This window comes from Mya arenaria, chromosome 4 (genome assembly GCF_026914265.1).
Source record: "Mya arenaria isolate MELC-2E11 chromosome 4, ASM2691426v1".
In the NCBI taxonomy this organism is placed as follows: Eukaryota; Metazoa; Mollusca; class Bivalvia; order Myida; family Myidae; genus Mya; species Mya arenaria.
The window spans coordinates 23859378-23875622 of NC_069125.1; the positions used below are offsets into that span (position 1 = coordinate 23859378).

The 16245-nt window shown below is 36.3% G+C and overlaps 1 protein-coding gene across 4 annotated transcripts in view; it reads right to left on the reverse strand.

The window, feature by feature from the left end:
* LOC128231301 (soluble guanylate cyclase gcy-35-like) overlaps positions 1-16245 on the reverse strand; it is a 106416-nt gene that overhangs the window by 26911 nt on the left and 63260 nt on the right. For all 4 annotated transcript variants that reach the window (XM_052943941.1, XM_052943938.1, XM_052943940.1 and 1 more), the window contains exons 6-7: positions 11245-11374; positions 5055-5201 (exon numbers count right to left, since the gene is read on the reverse strand). In XM_052943941.1, coding sequence (XP_052799901.1) covers positions 5055-5201; positions 11245-11374 — 277 coding nt within the window. The remainder of the gene's footprint in view (positions 1-5054; positions 5202-11244; positions 11375-16245) is intronic.

The window sequence follows — 16245 nt, forward strand, 5'->3', positions numbered from 1 at the left end:
CATGGATCAATTTCATACTTCTATTTTATAATGTAAACTCCTATAAATTGATATGTTCTTGCCATATTGATAAAGAAGCTATAGATGAGCCTCAGTCTAATTCTTTCAAATTGAAACTTTGGGATTATTATAATGTTTTTCATAATAAATTGTGAACACCTCAAAACAATTGCAATATACATCTTATTATCAGTCAGATTTCTAAATTCAATTCTTCTTAAGTTTTTAACAGACCAGACAAAGACAGAAATAGCTAAACATCCTTGTATTCTCGTAACAAATATCTCAGAGAAAGTTGAGCATGTAATATAAAGGTTAAAGAAATAGCTAAAGTACTGAAAATGTATTACTGTGAGATCTTTCTTTTTCAAGCACAAACTTGTTTATTTATTTTTTCTGCTGAAACACTCATCTAGAGCAGCAATGAGAGCAAGCGGTTTTTACAGCAAAATGACCCATAAAGAGCACCTTAACTGTATTGGCTAAGGTCACAAATCCGAACACTTGTAGTAAGTTAATATTGCATATGAAACATCTTTGGTTAATGTGACAACATCAGATCTGTCAAAGTACAGATTCATGATCTCTTCAATTTTATGTCGAAAATCGATCATTTTATAGACAGTAATTCAACCTTAAATTTATGCTATGTAGGGCACAAATACCGAACACTTGAAAAGCAAAAATACATGGTCAAACAATTATAATTAATAAGTATGCTATATTAAATAAACACTTAGCTGCAAAGTCATTTATTGTTTCCGATGTTTTTTAAAACATGAAATTCACATGTACAGCGTGATTTCTAAGTATTTTGAATGTAGGTCAACATAACTGCAAAACCTAAAGATGCGCGTGTGCCCTCTGACGTCATTTCCCTGTGTGCTACATTTTGATCTTTAAGCGTATAAACATTGAATGGCATGTTTTTGGAAAAATACTCAACAAAACAAGATGAAACTTCGCAAGTGTGACCAAGGCAAGCCTTTGTACTGATATAAATCATCGATTAATCAATCACGATAAACAAACGCATGTTTTAGCTGGTGTTCGGGATTTGTGCCCTGTTCGGAAATGTGACGTCAACCAGTAAGTTCATCTGCCATAATGGAGGGTGAACAATTGCTTATCACAGTTTAATTCTCAACATAATTCACAACCTGATCTCACTTATTGATAACTTTGCCATAACGAGTGCCTAGAAAACAACCTTGACCCACGGACAAACCTTTGTTCAGATTTGCACATCCAACACTATCAAGATCACGTAGTTAAGGGCGGGGACACAAGCTAATACACAATTCATTATCTCATCACACTTAAACATTTGCCATTCCTAAAGTGCATCTATTAAGCACCAAGCTTGACTATAAGGATGAGCCAGATTACTTGCAGACTTGCACATCCGCCACTACCATGATCATACACTCCAGTGTGAATGGACGTTGGCTGATACCAGTTTCTGGACACACGTTTATGGTTGATCTGATCACACTATCGCCTGCATGTCATCTCTGTCTGTGACACTATTCCTTCATGTCTACCAACAATTTATATTCATCAAATGTTGACAGTGTACACATAACGGCTAATTAGTTTTCAGTCTACACAGACTGGTGATGATTAGAAAAAGAGACTTTCTGATTCCTGGACAAATATCAGAGGTATTTTTAGTGCATCTGAGAATAAGTGAATAACCTCTTATTCTGGGCTTCCAACCACTGATTTTGAAGACACAAGTTTGTAGGTCATTCAAGTTTAGGAAAGAATACTACTGTTTGCAAAATATTAACGAAGTTAGCATTTCAAGTGTTTGATGTGTTGAATAACTTTTCAATCTACTCCCTCATCAAAGGAAACCAACTGCAGCCATCAGTATTTTGGCACGTAGTTTAATGTATCACCATGAACTGTAACTGGCGGACTCATACCTCAAGCAAAGCATCCATACATGTACATGTACAGCTTGGAGTGGTTCCACATGAAGCAACCAATCAATAGTAGCTTTCAACATATTAAAAACTATGAGATGACAAAAATTTACAGTTTGAATTCACATTTTGAGGCAATTCATCTCTGTGTTGCTTTTGTTAACTGACTGACAACGAAGTCAGCTCAACTAAGATATTTGCTAACAGTTGTAAGAGTTAGAAGTAAGTTGCACAAGTCAGGGAGTATGGAAGTTGTCAGAAATGGATAATGCAGTTGGTAGTTGGTATTAATAATGTTATAATGTTATAATGACACTTCAATTGAAATCACATTTATTCGACAGTGATCATGTTTTAGAGGAAACATTATGAAACTGCATCATGTTAAACAGAAAACATAATGGCCTACATGTCTGCCTAAATGCCCATTATAAAAGTGAAAAGAGAATCATTTATGTATTGTCCACAGTCAACATACTAAAGTAACAAGTGGAGTCAAACTTGCATGGTTGAGGTAAGAAACAAATACATCAACTGACCATTCATTTATGTACACATAACCAGACACATGTTTTTGCAAAAAAAGCATTGCCCTAATGGGAGATTGCATCATCACTGTGAGTAAATTGAGGTGATATAGTGTACAACTTCTGAAAACATACAAGCAGCTGATCACCGCAATGCAAATTAATGCAACATGCAGGTATTTTAATAGGTACTGCAATTACAAAAACATAAATTGTACCGTCCTCGCAGAATGGCTTTTACCCCATTTCGAGGGTTTCACATTCTCATTCAACACACTTGATAATTAGGTCTCTAGAATATTGAGGGTTTGTTAAAGCATTTTTGGAAGTTAATTGTTACTGAAATATACCTACGAAAGGGCTTCCATGATTTATAGAAAGACTTTGCACTAGTAGCTCAGCTGTTTGCTTTTCTCGCGTCTTTGTTGAAAGAGCATAGGTTATTGTATGTTTTTGTAAGTGTCAAGATTAATAAAACAGAATTGAATTAAGTTTTCATTAAAGAAATGATCATTACGCTAAGTGATTTGTTATATATGTTACTATTTAAAGGTTTTCAAAAAATCACAATTGTAAGTGACTGGGGTCAAACATGCCATCAAAGTTCACAGCCGATGATCAAGGCTTTTTACTTCAGTCTCAATGCATTACAGAGCATTTTTTCAGATGCCATTTCTGTGAGTAAGAAATATGGAGGAGGGTTGTTCTTAATCTAATAATTCAATGTGTTGACACAAACTCTGATATATATTTATACTTGCTAGACAAGAATTTTCATCAAGTTCTTTGGGTCAATATATTGACAATTATATTGTTCCATTTTCAAACTGTGGATATCTTTTGAAACTGATCTTCCCATATGAAGGGCCTGTCACTAGCCTATTTGGCTTGCCGGAGCTATACCAGGGCCAAAAATTTCGCAAATATGAGGAATCGGTACTCATATGGCAGTGCAATTGTATCAAATAGCTAAGAGCAGTAGTTCATTGTCAGGAAATCTTTCAAAAAATTAGCAAAGGCATGCACAGCACTATATTGTTAACATGCATTTTACCGTATTTTCTCGACTATAAGACGGGGAAATTGGGTCCCGATTTTTACCCCCAAAGTAGGGAACCCGTCTTATAAGCGAGTCGATAAAATATTAAAAAAAGATTCAAGTCAAAATCAGTTAAATTTTACATAGGGTATTCGTCTATCCAGCCTATCGTCTGCTGATATAAGTATGGGGCAATTAAGTAAACAACAACACGAAATCTCTTCACCGCGCGTGCTCTGACGTCACACAGTGTACCGTTATATCTGCATTTTTTTCTCATGGCGCGTGTCAGTATAATTAGTATGACAGATATATCAAATCAATAAATTGGAATGTTAATATGATGTAGGTACCTAACTGTCAATTTGATTAAGCAAACAAATGACAATGCGAATATGAATCCTTTATGTTCGTCGCCAATCAAGGGACAATATTGCCTAAAGCATTATTGCTAAACAAACACCTATTCATGCCTCGGCTTTTCGCAGTTATGTTATTGAAGCCATTTATTTTGCCGAAGAACTTCATTGGTGTCTTCAATAAAAAATAAACTAAAACAAACATATGTTGTTATTAATTAATTATTACAATTTCGATATGTAACGACCTGTCCTGCAAACTTATGTACTCATTTTTAACCTACCTCCAAATAGAGAGCTCACAGTTGCCCGCCATTTTCTTTGAGTAAAACAAAAACAGTTACCGCGAAAGTCGATAATTGTCCGTTGAGCTTGAACATTTTTACACATTAGGAAGAATTTTAGCATTTTAGATTTGCTTAAAAATTGACCCCGTCTTATAAGCGAGTCGAAACAAAAAGCACCAGATTTCATAGGCAAAGTTAGGGGGCCGTCTTATAAGCGAATCGCCTTATAGTCGAGAAAATACGGTAGCCGTTGATCTGCCTGAGCAAGCAAATGGATTGCAAGGGCAGTACTTTGTTAATGTTGGTATAGGTACCGGTACCAGTGCTCTGGTTTAGAGGTATATCAATGATGTGTGACAGGCCCTTGACTTAAAGGTCAAAAGGTGACCACACTAGACCACTTAAGGCTCTGATGTTCCCAACACAGGCTATCACCCTGAGTATGCATCACACCAAGGCTTATGTCCTGTGGGTTCGTGCCAGGGATGGCATTGACTCCTAATCTGGAGTAAGACTCCTGAGGCTGAGATGAGGGCTTTCTTTACAAAAGGGCTATTGTTATGGGATCCTTATCTATTGACTACTGATAGTCAATGTACTGATAAGCCATACGATGGCAAGCCTATATAAGCTTGGTTTGTCATGCGGGAAAGGGTTAAACACCTTCCAGTCCCCTTACCCCACAAATGGAGATTGTCAAAGGCATCAGTCTTCAGTTTGCCTATGACAATCTTGAGAATAATGGCAGCAAGGTCTCACAAACATGACGAGTAAAAAGTACATTTCTTGAAATACATCCCACCACCAAAATTAAAAGTGGAGATCGGAAAGGCATCAGTCTTCAGTTTGCCAGTCACAGACTTGGGTATAACTAAGAAGAGAACAAGAACGAAACACTTTATAGAATATACCTCGCAAGTGGAGATGGGGTCAGCTCCAGATTTGAGTTTCCCTGCCACAGACTTGGGTATCATGGCATAGAGGAGACTGTCACTACGAGCCTTCCACTCCTCAATCTTCTGCATGTTCTCAGATATCTTCTCACTTTTCTCTCGTTGCTGCAAAAACACCATGAAACAGCATGTGATATTTGTAAATAGTCCAGTACCATATCCACCCACATCTTGAGTCAGAGTTTGATACTGAAAGACTCAAAACTGCAGGTCTCCATTTCATTGAAAATAATTACTAATCTATTGCTACACTTGATTAAAATAACACCATTAACAATTATTTACACATATTGCCAATTTTATTTTATGGCAAAATTGACATTAAAAATCTTTTGTTACATTTTAATATTCACTTTTATGAGTCTGAGTCTCGAATTCATTGAATATTGGCCCAGAACCATGCAGTGTTGTACGTCTAGAGTCTCAAACAGTGATGAAGCACAAAACCACTTATACTGCTTTAGACAACTAATCAGAACCATGCAGCATTGTACGTCTAGAGTCTTAAACAGTGATGAAGCACAAGACCACTTACACTGCTTTAGACAACTAATCAGAACCATGCAGCGTTGTACGTCTAGAGTCTTAAACAGTGATGAAGCACAAGACCACTTACACTGCTTTAGACAACTAATCAGAACCATGCAACGTTGTACGTCTAGAGTCTTAAACAGTGATGAAGCACAAGACCACTTATACTGCTTCAGACAACTAATCAGAATAATGCAGCATTGTACGTCTAGAGTCTTAAACAGTGATGAAGCACAAGACCACTTATACTGCTTTAGACAACTAATCAGAACCATGCAGCGTTGTACATCTAGAGTCTTAAACAGTGATGAAGCACAAGACCACTTACACTGCTTTAGACAACTAATCAGAACCATGCAGCGTTGTACGTCTAGAGTCTTAAACAGTGATGAAGCACAAGACCACTTACACTGCTTTAGACAACTAATCAGAACCATGCAACGTTGTACGTCTAGAGTCTCAACCAGTGATGAAGCCATGAAGCACAAGACCATTTACACTGCTTTAGACAACTAATCAGAACCATGCAACGTTATACGTCTAGAGTCTTAAACAGTGATGAAGCACAAGACCACTTACACTGCTTTAGACAACTAATCAGAACCATGCAACGTTGTACGTCTAGAGTCTCAACCAGTGATGAAGCCATGAAGCACAAGACCACTTACACTGCTTTAGACAACTAATCAGAACCATGCAGCGTTATACGTCTAGAGTCTTAAACAGTGATGAAGCACAAGACCACTTACACTGCTTTAGACAACTAATCAGAACCATGCAACGTTGTACGTCTAGAGTCTCAACCAGTGATGAAGCCATGAAGCACAAGACCACTTACACTGCTTTAGACAACTAATCAGAACCATGCAACGTTGTACGTCTAGAGTCTTAAACAGTGATGAAGCACAAGACCACTTACACTGCTTTAGACAACTAATCAGAACCATGCAACGTTGTACGTCTAGAGTCTTAAACAGTGATGAAGCACAAGACCACTTACACTGCTTTAGACAACTAATCAGAACCATGCAACGTTGTACGTCTAGAGTCTTAAACAGTGATGAAGCACAAGACCACTTACACTGCTTTAGACAACTAATCAGAACCATGCAGCGTTGTACGTCTAGAGTCTTAAACAGTGATGAAGCACAAGACCACTTACACTGCTTTAGACAACTAATCAGAACCATGCAACGTTGTACGTCTAGAGTCTTAAACAGTGATGAAGCACAAGACCACTTACACTGCTTTAGACAACTAATCAGAACCATGCAACGTTGTACGTCTAGAGTCTTAAACAGTGATGAAGCACAAGACCACTTACACTGCTTTAGACAACTAATCAGAACCATGCAGCGTTGTACGTCTAGAGTCTTAACCAGTGATGAAGCACAAGACCACTTACACTGCTTAAGACAACTAATTAAGTATGTGATATTGAAAACATGTTCATATGATAAAAAATTGTTTTATCTCTTTATAATTCTAGTTCTAAGCAGTTGAGGAGAATAATTTTAACTCTAAAATTCACATCTTAAACTTAAAAACAAAGTAATCGAATACAGAAACTCTATGCCAAGGGCTTCTTTAATAAAATAATGAAGAGTAAATATCTGTGTTAATTATTTCACAAAACTGTGAAAAAAATTAGAAACATGCTAGATGAAAGACAAATTGTTTTAAATAATAATTTTTTGCACGAGACTGGAGCTTTAGAATCCCACTTGAGCACATAATATTTATATTTTATGTATTCACTGTGCCAAAATCAACAACAGCCTCAAAGGTGAACAGAAATGACGAACAATCAGCATAAGAAATGAATTTACTAAAAATATAATTTAAGTGCAATTATTCTCTCTTTTTTTATATACATAGCTTATGCAATGTTTTGGCCACAGCTATCAGACTAGTGCTACCAATATGCATATTGCACATTTTATCCATATGTACCAAGTTTCATGTTTGACATTTTATTGCGCTTTGATTTATGGCAAACACTATATATATATATATAAGTTTTTGCACTTCTCATCTTCTCACATTTTTATCTTTGAAAGAAATGAAACTGATACCCAAATTCTAAGTGAATTATAGTATAATATTTGATGAAGTAACGCAAATATGTTACATTTTCATGAAAGAATAAAAACGAGATGTGACATTCAGTTTTACATTTAACTTAATTTTCTAGTTTGGTCTATAGACTTTGCCAATGCTAACACCATGTCAATCAAATGTTGACAGAAATATTAACAAAAATCCAACATAGTTCATCTTCTATTACAATAAATTCAAACATTGCAAAAACCAAGCTTAGGCACCTGGCTGACAGACCTCTTTAATGGGCCATAAAGTTTTTTGGTTGGCATATCAAGGATCTTCTTAATAATATCCTGCAATAATTGAAACACCTTAGATATATAGAGAGAGCAAAAGATATAATCTACCAATTATCAAAACAGATCAGAGGGTCTGTTAACAGTTATTCAGGTCTGATCCAGATAAATGACCAAGATGCTTCATTCCTGTAACCAGTCAGCATATCAAGACCGAAAAAACAACACTGCACAATTGTTTGCAAATTACATTCAATCAGATTACTTCAGGTTCCCAGAAAAAAAATCATCCTCAACAATAGATTTTATATCAGTTATCAGTTAGGTGAAAATCTACTGAAAATTTTTTCACACTAGCCCTATCAACAAAATCTGACATCCATAATATCCTAAAATCAGAAGTATCAGTGAAACATGGGGACAATTGTCATTTACTTGGCCAGAAAATTCCAAGTCAAATTCTCTACTGTTAATTTACCTATTTATTATGGTACATTATGTAATCAATTGATAAATCAAGTATAAGTTTCATGGTCTCATTTTGGGGTATTAAATGCCCAAATCTAAGATTCTGACATCAACCAACACTCTGACAACAACCAAGGCTCTGACAACAGCCACCGCTCTGACAACAACCAAGGCCCTGACAACAACCAATGCTCTGACAACAACCAAGGCTCTGACAACAACCAAGGCTCTGACAACAACCAAGGCTCTGACAACAACCAACAATCTGACAACAACCAATGCTCTGACAACAACCAACAATCTGACAACAACCAATGCTCTGACAACAACCAAGGCTCTGACAACAACCAAGGCTCTGACAACAACCAACAATCTGACAACAACCAATGCTCTGACAGCAACCAAGGCTCTGACAACAACCAACAATCTGACAACAACCAATGCTCTGACAACAACCAACACTCTGACAACAACCAACAATCTGACAACAACCAATGCTCTGACAACAACCAAAGCTCTGACAACAACCAACAATCTGACAACAACCAATGCTCTGACAACAACCAAGGCTCTGACAACATCCAAGGCTCTGACAACAACCAAGGCTCTGACAACAACCAAGGCTCTGACAACAAACAATGATCTGACAACAACCAACGATCTGACAACAACCAAGGTTCTGACAACAGCCACATCTCTGACAACAGCCACATCTCTGACAACAACCAATGCTCTGACAACAACCAATGCTCTGACAACAACCAAGGCTCTGACAACAACCAAGGCTCTGACAACAACCAATGATCTGACAACAACCAATGATCTGACAACAACCAATGCTCTGACAACAACCAAGTCTCTGACAACAACCAAGGCTCTGACAACAACCAAGGCTCTGACAACAACTAATGATCTGACAACAACCAAGGCTCTGACAACAACCAAGGCTCTGACAACAACCAATGCTCTGACAACAACCAATGATCTGACAACAGCCACCGCTCTGACAACAACCAAGGCTCTGACAACAACCAAGGCTCTGACAACAACCAATGATCTGACAACAACCAATGATCTGACAATGACAACAACCAACGATCTGACAACAACCAAAGTTCTGAAAACAACCAAGGCTCTGACAACAACCAATGCTCTGACAACAACCAATGATCTGACAACAGTCACCGCTCTGACAACAACCAAGGCTCTGACAACAACCAAGGCTCTGACAACAACCAATGATCTGACAACAACCAATGATCTGACAACAACCAACGATCATTTCTGTAGTTTTAGTCAACATCAATTTTCGGGGAAAAGGGGGGGGGGTATTAAAACTGTATTCATTTTTACATTGGACATTGATATCTGACGTTAGTCTTACAAAAAAAACACAAAAAAACTTATAGCAGATTAAATTCATCATATGCTGATTTATGTAAAACGCCACTCAAAATGGAAAAAAAAACAAAAACTATTTTATCTTGAATAGCAGATTTCCAGATTTCCTTCTCAAATTCTTGGACAAAAAATACTTTTTATGGGAAAATAAATGTTTGTAGAAAGAACTGTTTCACATTTTATACCATTTAATAACCATACAGAACTTATAAAGGATGTTAACAAGTGCTAACGTGAGCTGATGATGTTTTTGTTGTTTTTCTCATTCAAAATTATTATATTCTATAATTAAAAATTATGGGTCATTAATTGCCACACACAAACTCGACATTGTGTCTTGCAACATGTATCTAATAACAAGACTTTATTAAATAATAACAAAACCTCAGCTCGACTTTTTTTTAAGAAGAAGAGACAAGCTATTACATGATCCAAATAGTTTTAGCTAACTAGGTGCATCGAAAGGCACTTAAAACTTAATTGACTTTAAATACATTTAGCTCACCATAATAATAATCACTTTTTTTAACTTGATCATAAATGCAAGCATTAACTTAAATCAAATTCTCATAAAAAGAATTTAATGCAATCATCTCTAATTTTAAATTTTAGAAAGCTGACATTTAATTATACTGTGTGGGTTTTTTTATCACCTGAAGCACCAAAAAAAGAAAGAAAATAAATTGCATTTACATCTGTGCAAATACAAGTAAATACCAACAGTCCAGCAAGGGGCACAACTTAATAACAACTAAAGCCAGAGTTATGGGCCTTTCTATATATATATATATATATATATATATATATATATATATATATATATATATATATATATATATATATATATATATATATATATATATATATATATATATATATGCACCATGTCATTGACAACATTGTGTGCTACATTTCAAGATTATTTTATAAGTTACAGCCAAAGGTTTATATTAATGACAACACCTGACACCAAGGCTAAAATGCTATCACAACTTATTTTCATTCATAGAAAGATGCCTTTAAGTTGCCGATTGATTTAGTTTTCTTATCCATTACAGTCATCTTTCAGCATGTAGTTAAGAGTCTTCAAGCATCATACCTAAACCCTCTAGAGCATCTAATGGCTTTCTTCCATCGGAGATTTGTCACTACAATGTGTGTAGTCAGGCACTTCCTTGCAAGTCAAGGACTAAGAGGTTTAATACACTCCAAATTCTATGGTAATTATGTACATTTATCACATAGAGACAACACATTAAATGAAAATTATATGCTCGCTGGTATGGAAGGTATTTATAATAAAATCACACACTGATAAGGATTCTAAAACAGAGATCATTTGTTTTGCATTGTTTTTGGCAATCAACACCAATACTGTACTGAATGAAGTTCTCCCATAGTCTAATTACCTGTTCTATGGAGTGTTCCAGCTTGGATGCATGCAGACAGCCGGCCATCACCATATCCCGACTGTTGTCATACTGGCTAAGGTCGTTGATGTACAGGCCCGCTCTGTGAAGATCCTGGAGGTTACCCATCCTGAAAACAGTCAATATTTCATGAGAAATTATGTAAATGTGCCTTTTGTGTTTTGACTGTTGTCACACTGGTTAATGTCATTGATAAACAAGACAGCTCTTGAACGAGGAGACATCAAAATATAACATCTTGTACAGCGTTACTTCTATGTTGTTTTTCACAGAATATATTACTTCTGTTTGCAAATAAACATAGCAATTGAAACATAGCAATTGAAGGTTTTGGTGCATTAAAGGATCGTGGCAATTGCTCCGCCCAAATACAACATTTATAGCCTGTCATTCAGCTTTACACATATTCTTTTATATCATCAACATGGAGCTTTCTACCAAAGCCTACTGAGTTTTTATATCTTTAGATTTACGGGATCGCGGTACCTAAATATTGCAAAACCCAAATAAAAATAAAATAAAATTTCCTAGTTTTATTTTTATTTTTTCCGACGAACGTTGCTCCAATGTTACGAAGAAAATAAAATTAGTGTTCTATAACCCATATCTCAGAAGCAACTGGTGTACTAATTGTCATTCATTATCGGTATTTTTACTTCAATAATACGTAAACCAGTCGCAAATAAGCGGGGAAACAGAACAGGTGCCCATAACCATAACAACGTCCTGTCAAAAGTGAAAGTAGCGAGTCAATGTCAGCTATATAGAAAGGTTTTACTACCAAGACGTTTCGATATTATGCTACTTTATTTAAATCAAACCGTCGATAACTTAAGGCGTGTATATTGTGATTTTTTGTAGATCTAGTATCTTGTTCGCGATTGGTGGAATGATTGCACAACATCCGGTCAAAATAAGGAGTCAGAAATTCGTGGGTTGTGTTTGTCAATAAAAAAGTCGTTGGCGCATGTAGTATATCAAAAAGGATGAATTGGATTACAGCGCAAATATGCAAAGCTTCTGACAAACACAAACTGCAAAATGATATCGTGTTCATCATAGTCAAAATGGATTATTTATTTCTGAATTTGACTCTGAGGAGCATTGAACACACTGCCTCACGGTCACATATTTGAAGCGAAAAACACAAGGTATCTTCTTACGTTCGTAGTTGTCAATTTGTTTAATAATTAATTATAATTTAAATTGTTATAAAATACTGAAAATGAGCTAATTGTGTTTGTTTCTGGCAAGACAGAAAAAAATGGAACATAAGATAATATTTGGCAGTCAGTGCCAGAAGTCAAACTGATCAGTTGCTCATGTGTCAAAGGGCATCCCAATAGCTGGAATTAGAATGATATTGTTCAGGATCAATTCTAAAATCAGTTTTTAACCAGTTATTTTAAAATATATTACACTTGTCAAGTTTATTTTAATGCTCCTGAATTTTCTTTGGTAAAGTATATAAAATTAATGTAGTTCACAGATATTGACTGTCTATGCTTCCGTAAGCCCTGTCAAACTTTGAAGTGAATAGGTATATCCATCAAGGCTTAGACTTTATTTGGTAATATTTTCTATATGAAAACCACATTACGGTAAATGGTCACGGTGCTATATGTTAAAGACATAAAAAACATTTGACCTCCTTTCCGTGTCTTAAACTTTGTTCAATGTTTGATCACATCACTATTAAAAGGAAATGCTTATATTGTGGGCAAAAGGTTAGAAATGGGCAGGCCATTTTAACTTCTTTATTACACTGACATGTTTCATAAAATCTATGGGTTGATAATATATGCATCACATGTATGCATAGATGCATTTGAACAAATATCTACTTAACAATTATGCACTAGTCAATTGTAACCACAGCCCCCCGCCCCAGTCCGGGGTATACTGGGGATAACCGGGGAAATGGGCCGTGTTTATACCTCCCAGGTGGCCCCACAGTGCCGGGTGAATGCGGTGGTTTTGTCTTCGCTCAAAATATAGCGGGGGAATGGGCCTTACCTAGGGTCCCTGGGGTGCGGGGGCATTTGGCAGGGATTTTACCATCAGTTTGTTCCCGCAGGGCAAGGATTTTACCCGGAGTTGGCTGGACCTGGGGTGCCGTGGTTACAATTGATTGCATTAATTTCAATAAGCGCTTGAACTGTGTTAAGGTAAATATTTTCAGTCTTTAAAAGGATCTTTAATTATGCTTTTGAAACTGTATGGTGGTCTTTCACCCTTTGTTCAGCCTATGAAAAAGCTGACACAAGTAAGGTGTGTTTTGTCTTCATGATATAAGAAGATTTAAACCAGAAATATTTGGACAATTGAATGAAATATGCATGGACTGAAATGACAGCTGATTTGTCATTGGATGCATATGAGGCAGGTCATCTACTTATGATAACTTAAGAAGGCAAATAAATGCCCAACTAAAATAGTAACATAAAAGAAAATCATTTCTATACAAACATTTATACATCAATCCCAATCATCTGTGCATGCATTAAAAAAATATGGACAATCAGAAAACCTTTTTTCAGCTTACAGTCACACTGACCTTGACCTTTGACCCACTGACCTCAAAATCAATAGGGTTCATCTGCTGGTCATGACCAATAAGCCTACCTAGTATGAGGTCCCTGGGTCAAAGCGTTCTCAAGTTATTGATCGGAAACCGTTTTTCATGTAAAGGTCACACTGACCTTGACCTTTGACCCACTGACCTCAAAATCAATAGGGTTCATCTGCTGGTCATGACCAATACACCTACCAAGTATGAGGTCCCTGGGTCAAAGCGTTCTCAAGTTATTGATCGGAAACCGTTTTTCATGTAAAGGTCACACTGACCTTGACCTTTGACCCACTGACCTCAAAATCAATAGGGTTCATCTGCTGGTCATGACCAATAAGCCTACCTAGTATGAGGTCCCTGGGTCAAAGCGTTCTCAAGTTATTGATCGGAAACCGTTTTTCATGTTAAGGTCACACTGACCTTGACCTTTGACCTCAAAATCAATAGGGTTCATCTGCTGGTCATGACCAATACACCTACCAAGTATGAGGTTCCTGGGTCAAAGCGTTCTCAAGTTATTGATCGGAAACCGTTTTTCATGTAAAGGTCACACTGACCTTGACCTTTGACCCACTGACCTCAAAATCAATAGGGTTCATCTGCTGGTCATGACCAATAAGCCTACCTAGTATGAGGTCCCTGGGTCAAAGCGTTCTCAAGTTATTGATCGGAAACCGTTTTTCATGTTAAGGTCACACTGACCTTGACCTTTGACCCACTGACCTCAAAATCAATAGGGTTCATCTGCTGGTCATGACCAATACACCTACCAAGTATGAGGTTCCTGGGTCAAAGCGTTCTCAAGTTATTGATCGGAAACCGTTTTTCATGTAAAGGTCACACTGACCTTGACCTTTGACCCACTGACCTCAAAATCAATAGGGTTCATCTGCTGGTGATGACCAATACACATACCAAGTATGAGGTCCCTCGGTCAAAGCGTTCTCAAGTTATTGATCGGAAACCATTTGGTATTCCTACCGACCGACCGACCGACCGACCGACAGACAGACAGACCGACCGACCGACATGTGCAAAACAATATACCCCACTTTTTTCAAAAGGGGGCATAAAAATCAAAAAAATCGAAGAAAAATCCATTTTATTTTTATTTATTTCTCCTTCGGGACATTTTATGCATTTTATTTTTATTTTTATTTCCTCCTCCTTACCCAACTTTTTGAAAAATCTCCCGTAAATCTAATGATAAAAAAACTCTGGCCTAAAGGAGCGGGCTCACACTCCTGAAAAGGAATCATATATTATGTACATTTAACATTGGTTCTCATCAATCGCCCAAATGTCCAAGCCTTAAATTACGCTCTCTAAAGCATCGAAAAACATTTGGAATCACTTTTGGGATGTTACAAATTGATAATCTCTTCGTTGCAAAAAGGCTTTAAGATTTTTTTTTTTTTCCAACAGACGTCATTACACTTAGCTAAGTTTGTTTGCAAACAGTAGTTAATCAACAGAGAAAGCTGTTATTATTTTGCACTATAATTTTTTTTGTCAATCATTTATAATATATGTTTGAAATAAGGAAAATTCATTAAAATGGCATGTCTATTGCTATACACATCTGTGGTTTACAGAGCCCCTCTGTGTACATTCAGGTTTCACATTATATAACTAACAACAAATTAAATCATAAAATAGTAAAAAAAAAAAAATAACCCAAGAAGGAAGAAAATTTCTGCAACCTATTCAACAATTATCCTGTAAGGATATTACCTGTAATTAGTTATCAAAGTCTCCACTATAACCTGGATAATACCCAAGTTATACCCGTCTGAACATAAAGGCATCTTTCACAATTTGCAATTTGTCTATAATTTGTAACAGAGTCAGGTTTGAAAAGTGTCAAACTGACATTTTAATATGCTCAATATTCCCCCATACAATGTTTTGCTGTCACAAGCCTACACATTTTCTCTCTTTCTCTGTCCTTAGACAATCATAACTTGTCACCAAAAATATTTTTTTGGTTGTAAAATTGCTATAAGAAGGGCAGTTTAATGGTAATTTTGTCTGTACCTGTAACAGATAACATGCTTCACAAATATTTGAAAATATTTGGCAGAAAATAATTATTTTAACAACATTCCTGAATTCACGTTTTTGCATCAGTCAAAATGACTCCTCTGGACATAAATCAAATATTAACAACCGGACGGGTATAATGTCTGCATAACTAGATCTATTTCATATCATTAATTTTGTTTTCTGTTACTTTTTGTTTCTGCTTCCTGATCAGACACAACGACTGTAAAACACATACATTCTTCAAAAAATTTATCTGTACCAGTAATGTTATTACAGTCAAACTTTTTTTCCAGCTGATATTATTGTGTTTGCTTACAGAACACATCAATCAGCTTTTAACATCTGTAATAGAACTGCAACTG